General features: G+C 41.8%; 1 protein-coding gene across 3 annotated transcripts; it reads right to left on the bottom strand.

Annotated features, from left to right (window-relative positions):
- Positions 1–11,786: 11,786 nt before the first annotated feature.
- Positions 11,787–15,050, bottom strand: LOC133811978 (B3 domain-containing transcription factor VRN1-like). 3 transcript variants are annotated; one of them, XM_062246253.1, is made up of 8 exons: positions 14,989–15,050; positions 14,745–14,867; positions 13,701–14,121; positions 13,350–13,549; positions 12,992–13,280; positions 12,676–12,822; positions 12,464–12,561; positions 11,787–12,302 (listed from the first exon to the last, which is right to left on the bottom strand). In XM_062246253.1, exons 2-8 carry the CDS (start codon positions 14,844–14,846, stop codon positions 12,045–12,047), a joined length of 1,515 nt encoding a protein of 504 aa, XP_062102237.1. In that variant the 5' UTR covers positions 14,847–14,867; positions 14,989–15,050; the 3' UTR covers positions 11,787–12,044. The 3 variants fall into 3 exon arrangements, with proteins under 3 accessions (XP_062102237.1, XP_062102235.1, XP_062102238.1); XM_062246251.1 differs by lacking the exon at positions 14,989–15,050 and having other exon boundaries at positions 14,745–14,965; XM_062246254.1 differs by lacking the exon at positions 14,989–15,050 and having other exon boundaries at positions 12,992–13,211; positions 14,745–14,964.
- Between the last annotated feature and the right edge of the window lie 276 nt (positions 15,051–15,326).

Raw genomic sequence — 15,326 nt, 5'->3', positions numbered from 1 at the left:
CCCGAAAGGCAAAGGATGCCGACGAACGGGCGACACTCTTGGAGACGGCCACGGCGCAATCCGCCCTGGACAAGGAGGAGATCCTGGCCTTGAAAGCCCGGGTCTGCGAATTGGGCGACTCTCTGCTTCAGGAGAAGGCGGCGCACGAAATGACCTGCAAGGAAAAGGAGGAGGCTGAGGGCCTACTGGATGTCACCTTTGATGAGGCCATTTACATGGCCTGGTGCAAGGATAAGAATATGAACCTTCTCGTTTTTCCTGATCCTGAATCAAAGCAGGCCGAGTACGAGGCCAAGGAGAGGGAGGACGCGGACCTCCGGGCGGATGCGCTGTAGGCCCGAACACCGGCCTTGTATTTTTGCTAGTGTTTTTGGCTTGTAATCGTATTTAACACATTGCTACTTTATTTGGTTTTTACGAAAGCTTCCTTTCATTGTTTAGTAGAAATTTCGTTTAGTCACCGCGACCAACTAAATGCAGGGGTTTAGTTCCGGTTCCAACGGCCGGGACTAGTCCCAACGACTTAACTTTCCAAGTCTTTGGTCTTGGCACTCAGTCTAGGGCCCTCGGGGCTCGGTTTAACCCGGTGGTTTGTTCTCCTTTTACCAGTTTTTAGGCCCTGGCTTTGCCCTGGGGCCAACTGGATGCTTTCGTATCCCGGAAGTCGATTTGTCCGAAGCGGACCGGCCTCGGGCAGTTCCTCTCTTTATTATATCCCCGGACATCGTTCATCCGGGGCGGGACCGGCCTTGGGCTCGGTCCTCTTTATAATACCCCCGGACATCGTTCGCCCGAGGCGGGACCTGCCTTAGGCGTGGCCCCCTTTTTTATACCCCCGGACATCATTCGTCCGGGGCGGGACCGGCCTTGGGCTCGGTCCTCTTTATTATATCCCCGGACATCGTTCGTCCGGGGCGGGACCGGCCTTGGGCTCGGTCCTCTTTATAATACCCCCGGACGTCGTTCTCCCGGGGCGGGACCAGCCTTAGCGTGGCCTCCTTTTTTATACCCCCGGACATCGTTCGTCCGGGGCGGGACCGGCCTTGGGCTCGGTCCTCTTTATTATATCCCCTGACATCGTTCGTCTGGGGCGGGACCGGCCTTGGGCTCGGTCCTCTTTATAATACCCCCGGACGTCGTTCGCCCGGGGCGGGACCAGCCTTGGGGTTTGTGTTCCCGAATCGTTGTCCGAGCCGGGACTAGCTTAAGCTTGCGCCCCGCCAGGTATTTCGTTTATACCTGGGATGATACCCCCCGCAAGTGAGCGGAGACGGGTCTGGGGTCACTTGAGAAAGAAATTCGAAAGGAATTCACCCTGAGGCTTTCGTTTCCATTGTGGCAATAGCCCTTTATGACGTTTTGCACACGTCATTTTCATTGTTCGAAAGAAATTCGCCCTGAGGCTTACATTGTTTACAACGAAAATATTAAACTGGGAAAAGTTCTAGGACTACTGATAGTATTTACGGAGATGCTCCGTGTTCCAAGCTCGCAGGACTTCCGAACCATCGAGCCGCTTCAATCGGTACGTTTCGGGGCATACCTCGCCTTGGATCTCATATGGCCCCTCCCAATTAGGGCCCAGAACCCCCACTCCCGGATCTTGAGTAGCGGGGAAAACTCTTCGCATGACTAGATCGTTGGTTCCAAACTTACCGCTCTTGACTCTGGAGTTGAAATGTCGCGCGATCTTGCCCTGGTACATCTTCAGCTGTACTTGCGACTCTTCCCGGATCTCTTCGATGAGATCCAGCGACTCCTGGAGTAAGGCGTGGTTCTGGGTGGGATCATATGTGTCGTGTCGATGGGACGGGATGGTTGTTTCAATTGGGATGACGGCTTCCATCCATAAACCATCGAGTAGGGGGTGTGTCTGGTTGATGTCCTCTCGGTCGTCTGGTAGGCCCACAGTACACGGGGTAGTTCCTCGGGCCATTTGCTCTTACAGGCCTGGAGCTTTTTCTTCAGTGTCCCTTTTAGGATTTTGTTCACGGCTTCTGCCTGACCGTTCGCCTGAGGTCTGGCAACCGTGGAGAAGCTCTTCACTATACCGTGCCTTTCGCAAAAATCCGTGAAGTGGAGGCTGTCAAACTGCTTCCCGTTGTCAGACACGATTTTGTAGGGGAGGCCATACCGACACACTATGTTGTTGATGACGAAATCCAAGGCCTTTTTGGAAGTGATTGTGTTCATGGGCTCTGCCTCAACCCATTTCGTGTAATAGTCCACAGCCACAATGGCATACTTAACCCCTCCTTTCCCGGTCGGGAGGGATCCGACGAGATTGATCCCTCACACTGCGAAGGGCCAGGGACTATTCATCAAGGTTATTTCTATTGATGGGGCCCGAGGGATCTTCGTGTACCTCTGGCACTGTTCGCACTTGCAGACGTAGTCTATACAGTCTTTCTTCATGGTGGGCCAGAAGTATCCTTGGCGCAGGATCTTTTTGGACAGACTGGGCCCGGCCGTGTGATCTCCGCAAAAACCCTCATGGACCTCATGCATGATGGCACTCAGCTCAGTTACGGACACGCACCTGAGGTAAGGCATAGATAGTCCCCGGCAGTAGAGTTTCCCGTCCATCATGACGTACCGGTGGGCCTGGTACAGGAGCTTCCTGGCCGCGGCCCGGTCGTTTGGAACTTCCCCTGTGGACAGGTATAGCTTGAGGGCCTCGGCCCTCTCCGTCCCCAAAGGCCTGCGCTTCTGGCGGACCGGGGTCGCGTTTGGGTCGATACTTAACGCATGGCAGATGATATTGCGGTCGATTCCGGTCATGTCGGAGTGGGACCAGGCCAGAAGGTCCTGGTTCTCCTGGACTTGGGCGATGATGGCGGCCTGGATGTTTGCCGGCAGGCTCTTTCCTACTTGGATGATCCTGGCGGGGCCGGTTTCGTTGATGCATACCTCTTCTATTTCGTCCATTGGTTCCAGGACGTGATCGTCCCCTATCTGCGGGTCCAGATCATCCTCTTCCTGGATTGCTCGCTCAGCAGGAGGGAGGGGAGCTTGTTCGACGCGCTCCTCCCGGACCATGTATATGGGCCGAGCAGAGACATGGTAGCACTTCCGGGCGCTCTTTTGGTCTCCACGGACAGTTACTACCCCTCCGTTGTCGCATGGGAACTTCATGCAAAGGTGGCAGATGGAGGTGACGGCCCCGAACTCGACCAGCGCGGGCTGGCCAAAGATGACGTTGTAAGCGGTGGGGCAATCCACCACAACAAAGGTGCAGAATTTGAACGAGTGCTGCAATTCACTCCCCAGTGTGACTGATAGCTGGATCTTTCCCATGGGGAGGAGCGCATCTCCATTGAAACCGTAAATTTGGGTCGGGCAGGACGCCAGGTCTGCTTCCGTCAAGCCAATGGCGGCGAAGGTAGCTTTGAACAATAAGTTAACGGAGCTCCCGTCATCCACCAACACGCGGGACACCAATTTGTTGGCGATTTGGGCATCTATGACCAGCGGGTCATGGTGCGGAAAATGGACGTTGCGGGCGACGTCCTCTGTGAAGGTGATGGGGAGGTTCATCAGTTTAGGGCGCTGAGCCGGCGCTTGGACAAGGGCGCAAACTTCCTGGTCGTGGTCCAGCTCGCTCAGATAGCGCTTTTGGTCAGTCCTCGAAGGTCCTCCTAGGTGAGGTCCGCCCGAGATGGTCGCCACATGTCCGTCCACTCGAGGGGGTGCTGCCCCGGAGGGATAGGGCATTCTGGGGTCGGGAACCTACGATGCGAGCGCCCCCTGAGGGGCCTGCGCTAAAGGTCCCTGTGCATACCCTCCCTGGGGTGGGAATGCACGAGTCGTTACCGGGGTCGTGGATTGTCCGGGGCTTGCTGACACGCCCGGGACTCCCACGGGCATCCTTACCCACTAGTGGAGGTGTCCCAGCTTGATGAGATTTTCAATCTCATCTTTGAGCTGCCGACACTCGCCGGTGGTGTGGCCCACGTCTTTGTGATAGGCACATCTTTTGCTGGTGTCTCTCGGATTCCTTCCCCCCTTAAACATGGGGCTAGGCTTCTGGTAGTGGACCGCCCTTTCTGTCGCCAAATATATGTTTTCCCGGGTGTCCACCAAGTTGGTGTATTCCGAATATTGGGGCTCGTAGCCTCTTTTTCCCTTTTTGGCCAGCTCGGGCTGGTTCTGGCCTTTGCCCGATCGCTTCCCTCGGGAGGGATTCATGCTGGCCTCAGTTATCCCCGTTTGTGACTGCTGGGCCACGACAGGGGCCATGCTGTGTTCTGCCGGCGCGACGCCATAACCGGAGAAGTGGGTTGACTGGGTTGGGGCGTACCCCGAAGTGGCAGGGCCGTATACCGTAGGGGTGTAACTGATGCTGGGCGTGATGGCCGACCCCGAGACTATGGGGGGCGTGGCATAGGACTATGCAGGGAACTGTCCCGCACCTCCCGGAATCGTCTGTGGGATGGGGTGAGGAGCTGGTGGCCATCTGAAGGCCTGGATCTTAGCCTCCTCCCAATTGATGAATCCTTGGGCCCTCCTGATGAATTCTTCCAAAGTGGCGGCTTTACTGCGCTGCATGTCATCCCATAGGGGGGACTCGGCCCGGATCCCGGACTGCAGTGCCACTAGGCGCTGTTCGTCATCGACTTTTGTCTTGGAGGCTTCTTTAGTGAAGCGCTGGATGTAGGCTCTCAACGTCTCCGCGGGCAGTTGCTTAATATTGGCGAGGGCGCTGATTTGCATGTCCATCCTCATGGTGGCCACGAACTGCTTCCGAAACGCTGACTGTAGCCCAGACCAGGATTGGATGGACCCCGGTTTAAGCCTTTTCCACCACTCTTCGGCGGGACCGCCCAACGTGATGGAGAAGCAGAGGCACTTGCCGTCGTCGCTGACGTGAGCCACCGTCATGAGTCGGTTGTACCGGGACAGATGATCCCTAGGATCGGTATTTCTAGTATAGGTGGTGAGGCTCGGCATCTTGAACCCCTTGGGCAGTACGGCGTCCAGGATGTGCCTCGCGCACGGCTCTTTATCCTCTTCGTCGGAGTCAGTGTCCACGACTTCCTGCTTGCGGACCAGGCGATCAGTGACCTTTTTTAATGCGGCCATCTGCTCCATGAGCAGCTTGGCCGTGCTATCTTCCAGGGGGATTCTCTCGTTCCTCCTGTCGTTGATGTCGTTCCTGAGGTCGCCGTCTCGAGGGAGGATTTTTTCCTTGCGGGCCCGCTCTTTCCGGGCATTCAGTCCATCGCGTAAATCTATCCGGGACGTGTCGTCCCCTGAACTGAGAGCGTGACGATCCTCGCGGCAAGACCGTTCTCGACGGTTCTTGTTGACCGAGGCACTTGGGTGCAAAGACCTTTCCCGCCCGTTTGGCCCTGGGGCGTGCTGGGGCTGCCCATTCCGTGGCCGCGTCCCCTGCGGATCGATTGAGTGGCCTCGTCCTGGGATGGGGCGCACCTTCTTTTTCCTAGGTAACGGCCGTGAACGTGCCCCGGCTTTTTCGACGGGGGTGGTCTTCTCCCGGGTCTTTCGTCGTTCCTCGTCCGGGACTGCCGGAGCCGGCTCGGAGAAAGGCTCCGGGGGACGGACTGGGCTGGCACCTCTGGGGGCCCCAGCTTGTTCTTGGGGAGCGGGTTGCTGCGTTCCTAGAAGCGGGCCAGCTGTAGGGTTGGCTGCCGGACCCTGCACGGCCATGAGCTCCTGCAGAGCTTGGAGAGACTCTTGCATCCGGCGATACGCCTCCGCCTGCTCAGTGATCCTGGCTTCCTGATCCAGGACTTGCTGCCTTAGTCTAGTCACCTCCAAGTCCTACAGATCGTCGCGGGGGGTCCTAGGATCCGCGGCTTCGTCGGGGTATTCTCCCTCATTTTCCTCCTCATAATACTCTTCCTCGTTTTCCACTTCATACTCTGTCCCACCCTCGTAGTCTTGCGACTCATCTTGGTGAGATGTCTGAGGAGGCGCGTCCTCGGGCAGATCCTGAGGGATACGCTGAGAAGGCAGCGGGTCTCCGTTACCTTGCTCTGGATTGGTAGGGTCGAAGGTGGTGTGTCGTGTGTTCACCATCGTAGTAAAGGCTTGATGTTAGCAATAGCTTCCTTCAGCTCTCAATGAAAGCACCAAACTGTTAACCGAGATTTTCGGCAACTATATCAATAAGTAGGATTTACTGATAATAATAATGAAAATAGAAGACTGACAAGGGGTTTTTTTACGTGGTTGGGGCGTTAACTAGCCTTAGTCCACGAGTCTATATTATTAGAGCTTGAAGAAGCTTTTACAATGGAGTTTTTCTCTCAATATCTTGACAGAGTCTCTGTCTTTTTTGTGAATTCGAGAGAGCATTTACAGTGCTCTGTAGCTTACATTTAAAAGCTGATGGGAATACCGGATCTGGGCCGGATCAGACCCAGACCCGTCGGGGAAACGGATACCAGCGGCCTTTCTAGTGGAGGCCCAATATAAAAAGATACAAAATACACGAAATTCAAACCAGCTAAGGCCCAATAGGTTGACCTTAGAACTACGTCTCGCCCGACAAAACGGCGCTTTGGTTCTGATCACTCCGAGTCACGAGGCTGATTCAGGAGACATGACCAGTCAGAGTACTTGGCTGCGCAATCCTGACACATCAGTGTGCAATCCCGAGGTGACCCTTTCTGCAGGCGAAAAGTGGGGACAATGCCCACGCGGAATGAGGCGGCTTCAGGGTCCTGGACGCTTGGCCCCTTCAACTGGGGATGAGGTGATCCAGGTCCGTTTACCGTTGGCCCGCTCCATTTACCATAGGCCCGGACCATATCAGGGTCCGGGACCAGGACGCGTAGGCCACGATGGTCCGAGCGCTCTGGGCATCCCCCGGACCATCCTCGTCGGGGAGGAATCCGGAGGGACATCCCGTACCCTCCAATGGGCCTAGTCTCGAGTCCCCGGTCCATACTCGTCCCCTTGGGCACTCTCCATACCAAGAGACCTTGGGCCGGGCCCACGTGCCGAGCTGGCCCTCTGACAGCGGGCCAAGACGAAGGCCCAGAGCCCATGCAGGAAATGGGGATAACAGTAACCATTATGAAGAATATGAGATCAAAAAATTATATTGATCTCTAAAGAAAAAAAAAAGAAAGAAAATGGAGAAAATGAATAGAAACTAAATTGAGTATGAGGTATTGGATACCGTGCAAGAAAATAAATGATTTAAAGGTGTTGGAAGAAGAAGTAGGTAGGGTGTTCTTATCACTTGCTAGCTGTTGAAAGCTGTCTTTTTTTTAAAACATTACATTATTTTACTAAATTGCATTCTACACGTAGTAGTAATAATAATAATAATAATAATAATAAAGTGGAAGGTTGAGAATAAGAATAGTCAACAATAACAAATAGGAAAATGTGTAGAAGCAGTAGAATATATGTGACATGATAAAAAAAAGTAGAATAATAAGTGGAAAGAGTGTGATGGACCCAAAACGGGTATGTTTAAAAATTTATAAATCGCAAGCGCACGAATCGTTCATATAGAATAGTGATCGTGTAAGCAAGAATATCGAACCCAAATGAGTTGTCTTAAAATCGAAAAGAAAACTATTTTAAATCAAAATTAATAAATTCTAACATAGCTCCAAATATTGATGAGAGTTTTGTATAATGAAAATAAAATAAAAGACAATAATAAAAATATTAAAGACAAATATATAAACATAAATTAAAGTAAAAATCAAGATAGTAAAATAAGATTATTAAGGATAAGAATCCACAAAATATAAGTTCAATAATATTTATAAGTATATTGATTCCCAAGTTTTAGTGATAGTTAAAATAAATCAAACTATCATTTTCCAAATAGATTTATGATTTTAAGCACAAATTACTTATAAAAAGATAGGATTTTTCTTCACTTTTCAAAATTACAATTTCAAAGCATTTAGTGTAAATCAATCTAATGAAATAACAAATAAATCAATGAACATTATTTATAAGGCAAAACATAATATTTTTGTTCTAAGCATGGATGTGTACAATTTAATGACACATCTTACACAAAGAATATTATGTTTTTGCACTAATGAAGAGCAAAGTGTAAATATGTGCTAACAATCCAAAATACATGATATTTAAGATGAAAGAAGATATTTGAAGAAGAAAATTCCATAAACTTTGTTGCACAAAATGAGAAATCAACATACAAAATAAATACTATCTAGTTACATAATGTTTCATCATTACCTTAATAATCTTAAAAAGATTAGAAACACATAACTAGAATAGCAAATACAAACTAAAAATTACAAACATAGATAGGAAAATTTGGAGGAGAAACCCCCAAAATTTCCTCTAAAAATACATAGAAAAATAACCAAAAAGAAGAAGATGATGAAGAGAATAGAGAGGTTTTGAATGTGTAGAAATTATGGTATAGTAACCCTCCTCTAAAAATGGACACCCTAAATGGTCTTCAAAACTCCCTATTTATAGCCAAAATGAGGTATTAAAATAATCAATTTAAATTAATTAAATTGATTAAATTAATTTAATTAATTATAATATGGTAAATAGGGGTAAATTATAGGGTGTAATAATTATGTTTTTGGGTAAAATATGTAGAAAGTGGGGTAAAAAGTGGTATTTTTTTTAACAAAATGGACAATGGGACATTGTTGGGCTCAAGACACAAAATGGCATGCATGGGGTGGTGGCTGGGCCGAATTGGGCTGTTGCTGGCAGTTGGGGCAGGCGGCTCATATGCTTTGGGTGGCATCAATGAAATGGCTGGATGCAAGTTGATTGTGGTGCCAGGCGTAGGTGGCACTAAGCGGGGAAGCTTGGTTGAGTCAGGGAGTGTGATGGCATTGGTGCATTGGCTGAAGGAATTGGTGGCAAGCTGAGGAGCTGGTGGAATGAAGGCAGCAAGTACGTGGAGCTCCTTGATGGGAAGGAGAAATTGGGTTTGGGCCCATGGCTTGATCATGGCATTTTTAAAAATGCCATTTCCCTTCTTTCTTTTCCTTAAAAATGTCAATTTTTCCTTTCTTTTTTAGCTTTCTTTTCAAGAGCCAAAGTGCCATAAATTTCCCTACAAAATAAATATAAAATAAATCATAATAAAATATTTTCAACTATAAAATAAATCAATTTAATTCTTTGAAAATATTAATTATAACTTAATTTATATTTCACATTTAAGTTCAATAATACACCATTTTTTACCACTAAACAAAACAATAATTCAAATAATTAAACTACAATATATTACAACAAAATAACTATAAAAGCACACAAAAATATATAAAATCAAAATAAGACTAATAAATTCAAAATTATTTAAAAACTTAATAAATCAATTAAAAACTCAAGAATTAAGCAACAATTAGCACATAAAAAGTGGTAAAATAACTCTATTTTGTAGATTTATCAGAGTGTAAACAATAAAAAAAATGTGAAATAAATATTGATATTGGTGAATGAGAATAGGGAACCGCGTATTTATGAAGAGTGTGTAAGAAATAAAATAAATTACTTACAATACTTTGAACCGACGATGATGTAAGCAGTAGAGTGTAAATAGTATTTGTGTAATATTTAAACTTATATGATAATATAAAAGTTAATTGGGAACAATAAAAAAGTTTAAATTTCTGCTTGACAGTAAAATTGTAAAAGATTTGCCGATTTAGACATTTTATGTAAAATTCTTTTATTATAATTGAGTAGTTGGCAATTAATGACCAACTATATTTTTTTTTAATGACAAATTTCTTGGAGTACATAATTTATATAATAAAAATTAATAAATTTTTTTGTATGTTAACAAAAAATAATAAATTAATTATTTTTTTTTGTGTTAATTTGCATATTGTGCATTGGAGCACAATTACAAATATTAGGCCAAATAAAATATTATTTTTAACTCACATCTCACCCACCAAATTTATAAATATTAATTGACAAAAAAAAATATGAATGTAGAAATTATAAATTCAATTATATATTAGATAATATGAAATTTCTATGGAATGAGCTTCTAAAAGAGCCCTACTGGTGGGGCTCTTTTGTGTTCTCAACCCGTGAATAGTTTTCGGCGCGATTTTTTTATGACCATATATATTGAGCTATTTAGAGCATTCTGTAAATTTTTAGAAAATTTCGAATAATTTACAGTACCGAAAACTAGTTTAAAAACAAGTTGTTGTACACGTGACTAATTTTTTTATGCACATAGAAAATAACATATTTGAACATAGTTTTCAGCACTGTAAATTATTCAGAATTTTCTGAAAATTTACAGGATGCTCTAAATAACTATAATATACATGATCATAATAAAAAACGCGCCGAAAATTATTCACGAGTCAGAAATACAAAAGAGCCCCACCGGTGGGGCTCTTTTTGAAGCCCCTACCATAGAATCTTCCTAGATAATAAAACTAACGAATATAATAAAGTATAACAACACTAATAATTACCGGAGAAATGGTAACATTTAGCAAATTATCATCCATTTCTTTGCTAACCAGTCCAAAGAAACAAAAACTGGTGAGTAGTCCCAATGGAAGTGGTAAAATACCTCAAACTTTAAAATGTTGCTAAAAAAGAGCAAAATAAACATCCTATGGATGATGTAAACCATGAGCTAAAATAGCTAAAGATAATCTTCATATGTAAAATTCTCTACTTCTAGAGACAACTTTCTTAGGTGTTAGAGCACTTTCAATGGATGAGCTAAAATATGTTATTCTTTATAATATAGAGAAAAAATGGTTAAGTAGTTTTCCAATGGGTGATGTAAAGTTATATTTTTTTTACCTAAATGAATAGTATTTATCTATATGCAGTGAAACACTATTCATCAAGCTATAAATATTTTATTATTTTTTATAAACTTTTGTATCTATAAGAGTGTGATACTATTATATTTAATTATTTTATATCTTAAAATGAATAACATATTTTTAAAAAATATAATATATAAATGATGTAGAGAAAAAATAGAGAAGCAGATATATGGTATAATGTAAAAGTTTGAGGTAAATTATAAAATTGTATGTTTTGGTGATATATTTTGTAATACACTTTCTCTATAATATTTATCTAAAACTCACAAAAACATATTCCATCAGCTCCTTTATACATATATTTATAATAGCTATGCACAACTTTCAATTAATCCATATCTACATTTACATATCATTTATATAATATTTTAATATTATTATTTTTCTTTATAAGCTTTTTCTTTCCATTTAGTATATATATATTTTTTTTCTTTTTCAATTATTTTATTTTACTTTAAGTAATAAAATATGTTTAAAGATATAATATTTAAATGATGTAGATAAATATATAGAGAAGCTGATGTATGGTATAATGTAAAACTTAGAGGTAAAATAGAAAAATGTGTGTTTTGATAAGGTATTTTAAATAATGGAGTGGAACACCTATTGGGAGTGCTATAGTGATATGTAAAAAAAATTTATTTTTTTTACATACTTTTGTTGAGTTGACTATTGCATTTATTTTTAAACAAATATTTTATATAATATAATATTTTATTAATTTGTTTATTAAAAATATATTATTTAAATGACGTCAAGAAAAATATAAAGAATCTTTTGTATTTTGTATAGTATAGTATGAATGTGTGAGGTAAAATAAAAAGAAGTGATGTTTTAGAGAGGAATTTTGAAGAACAAAGTAAAGTACTCACAATTTATTAGCACCCCACAATTAATTTCTTCCCCAATGAATAAAAAGTTCATGAGAGGTAAACTTTTCAAAGTAATGAAAAAGCAATCTTGATACATATATAAAATCAAGGGTGGTACTTGAAAATTCGATATGCTATTTTCATGTGGAGAAATTTTACTTGGGTGTGGCTTCAGAGTATCATAAATTCACAAACATTTACCTGTAAAACACACTTCAAAAGCAAGTTAAAGCAACCAAAAAAAAACACCATTCAACAGGGTCATGCTGACCATTCAAACGCTAGCTATTAGCTATACTAACTACATATTATATGAGTGGTATATTCCTTGCTCCCAAAATGATTCTTATGATTTGCACAATTTCAATAGTTACAACTCTTGAGCCAAACCACTTTGTCTAAATATAGTGACTTTCATCTCAGGTTGATTCCTCTTAATCAGCTCAAAGATGCAGACATCACTTGGCTGAAGATAGTTCTCTCTTGCAAATGCAGTCCATCCAGCAGAAAACCTATATTCTGATCCATTAACCATTAACTTCACATGCCAATATTCCTCACCAACCCAAAGAGTAAAAGTTTTTGCATTGCCCTCCAAATAAAGCCTTGCAAAAGTCAATGGAATATACTGCACGAAGAGGAATTTAAACTACTTTCATTACTAGTACTCTCTTGATAATGTGAAATTTTTTAAGAGAAGATAATTTTGATACAAAGATGTCATGATAATAATGTATATGTCACTTTATTCAAAATGAAATGTATGAGCATCATATATACTCTACATACCAGTCTATGTCCATGCACTTGAGTTGATCGCACATTCACTTGGAAGTAAGGATTTTTTGAGAAAAATTGGCTGGCTGCTTCAGAAGCTCTGCTAAGTCCTGAAGTTGAAGGCCACTTGTGAGTGCCTTGATTTCTAGTATTGGCTTTAGATTTCAGCTTCGTGAATTTTTCTGCATTAAATTTATAAACAAAATAAATGTATGCTGACTTACCTGAAGGCTCAACTATTTCTTTCTTTGCAGTTAGGTCCTGTGAAATCATGCTTGCTTTTTCATAATTACTAGTAAAAGAAGGTTCAACTTTCACACAAGGGTTTCTCTTTGGCACGCACGGTGTAGTTGTTCTTCCCTTGTTTGCAGCTGAAAACAACACTTGTCTAAGTTAATACTTAAGCCATATATGCATTCAATTATATCATAATTCTCACCTAGATTCTTATGTGCATCATCAGCACTGGTATATTTAGGGTGAAGGGAATGATCAAAACAGTAATATTAGCATATAATAACAGAGTTCTTAATTGTTTACCTGGTAACATAGGGGAACTTGCTTCTCCATTTTTATAAAAAATAACCACTTCGAATAACATTATTCCAATGCTCTTTCTCATAACAAAGACACAAACATCACCTACTTTCAAATTATTGTCTTGAGCAAATGCCCTCCAACCGCACTCGAATCTGATTTTTGAATGTCCTTTATAATGTCTATAATAGTACTTAACAGGCCAGGTCCTCCCATTCTGGACCTTAAGGATCACATCTTGATGGTTACTGATATTGAGGAGGTAATATTTTGCAAAGAAAAATGGTATAACCTTGACAAAAATTTCAAAAGAATAAAGTCAAAATGAGAAAAAATTTCAAAAGATGAACTTATTAATTACCATGTTATACGCAGATCCAACAAACGATGGTTGCATGGGAACAATGAAAAATGGGTCATTAGATTTGAAATGTTTAGCTCTCATGAGAGCTTCAGCCTTTTCTTTTCCTCCCAACTTCTGCTTCCTTATAAAATTTTGAGGTTCCATCCACCTTGGTAGGGAAGGTTCTTCACATAAATTATCTGACCAATCAAACTTCACTGAAAACAGATTCAACAAATTAGTCAAACACATACAATAAAAGTTAAAAATTACATGAAAAATATAACAAATGCTACACTGTCATTCATTATTTGGTTCCTGAGAACAGCTAAAACTATATGGTTTCATAAGTTTTAGGATGATCAATACCTTCAGATTTACCATAAGGACTAGTTTTCATTTGCTTGTGGGACCGAGAACATGGTAATGGAGACTTGTCTCTGGTTTTAGGATACCATGAAAAGTCTGAATCTTCAGTAGAAGCATCATCTTCATCAATATCAACATATTTCTCAATATGGTTAGGATTAAAAGGATAATCTATCTCCACAGTAGTATTGTCAAATATAATAACATTGAACTGAGAGTTCCCCTTGTATCGAAAAATTAAGAGGTTTCCTCGGCCTAAAGAACAATGTTCAGCAAAATTTTTCCAACCCTTTTCTATCCAAACCTTTCCGTCACTACTTTTTGTCAACCCTACCTCCCATCTTGAGCCACATGGAAGCTCAAGAAATACTTGACTCGATAAGGAGCCACAATATTTCCTCCAAAATGTCTTAGGAATTTGCTGCAAAAGGTAAGATCAAAATAAAATATAAACAAAGATAAGTTGCCACTTAAGTTACCGGATAACATAACTACATGAGTCATGACTGCAGCCTAAGAAAATACCAAACTATATATGTATTCGTATATGTATATATATATTCCTCTACATAAAATCTAGACATGGTGCCATACAAATTAAAGGCATTTGACGTGATGATGGCACCTTTGGTTCTGGAAATTTGAGAAAGCCTATGGTAGCAAACAACTTCATGGTAAAGGTTTACAAACATCATGTTGCAGAAACTATGATCATTAGTACTAAAAATTATAAATCAACACATCACAAGACTCACTTTAACATGTTATCCTCTTATATTTGGTACATTGACAATAATTCTAGGCTCGAAAGTAGGCACATTTCAGACAAACTTGGTGAAAGTAAAAAAGAAAAACTATACATGAATAATACAGAAACTATCTTGTGAACTCATGTAAAGTAAAAGAACAATTAAAGCTAATATTTTCATTTCTCAAATTTAGAAAAAGGTACTACAAATCACAACTATACATATATGTCAAGCAACATTGCGGAAGAAGACTATCTGTTGAAGCTTCAACAGAGAGAGTACGTAGTATACTTACTAACTTGTTCCCAAAACTTTGTTCAAGAACAATCCTGAAAAAATGTGGAAAAGTGGGAGAAAACTTTGTCTGAACCTTGGCTCTTTGGCTAGCACAAGCCATGGTTAAACAACTTTTTATGCTCTGAAACAAAAAACCTTGGTTAGAACCCTCTCAAGCACTGATCTACTTAGTACAAGGCAAAGCAATATCTGTCAGCTCCCAATGAAAGGGCAAAAGCCAAAGCTTAGAGCCAGAGCCTCACCGGCTTCTACATAAAAACCTTCTTGTCTTCCTTTCTTGTCTATTACATTTATTGATCAGGCCTCCCTACCGTCGTTTTATTTTCTTGGTTAAACTTTTCTTTTTTACTTTTGTACTTAGCAGTTATTACGAGCCATTTACCTGCTTGCATAGGGAAATTTGAATTTGAATGCCTGATAATTTTTATAATAAAAAAAAAAAGCTATGCATATTAAAAATTTTAAAATAATGCTATTTTTTGGCACTTTACTTAAAATGCTCTTTCCACTTCCTCCTCACTTCTCATTTCTCTCTTCTCTCTTATCTCTTCCCTCCTCTCTCTCTCTCTCTCTCTCTCTC

This window comes from Humulus lupulus, chromosome 1 (genome assembly GCF_963169125.1).
Source record: "Humulus lupulus chromosome 1, drHumLupu1.1, whole genome shotgun sequence".
Taxonomy (NCBI): Eukaryota; Viridiplantae; Streptophyta; class Magnoliopsida; order Rosales; family Cannabaceae; genus Humulus; species Humulus lupulus.
This window is presented reverse-complemented; position numbering and strand designations above follow the sequence as displayed.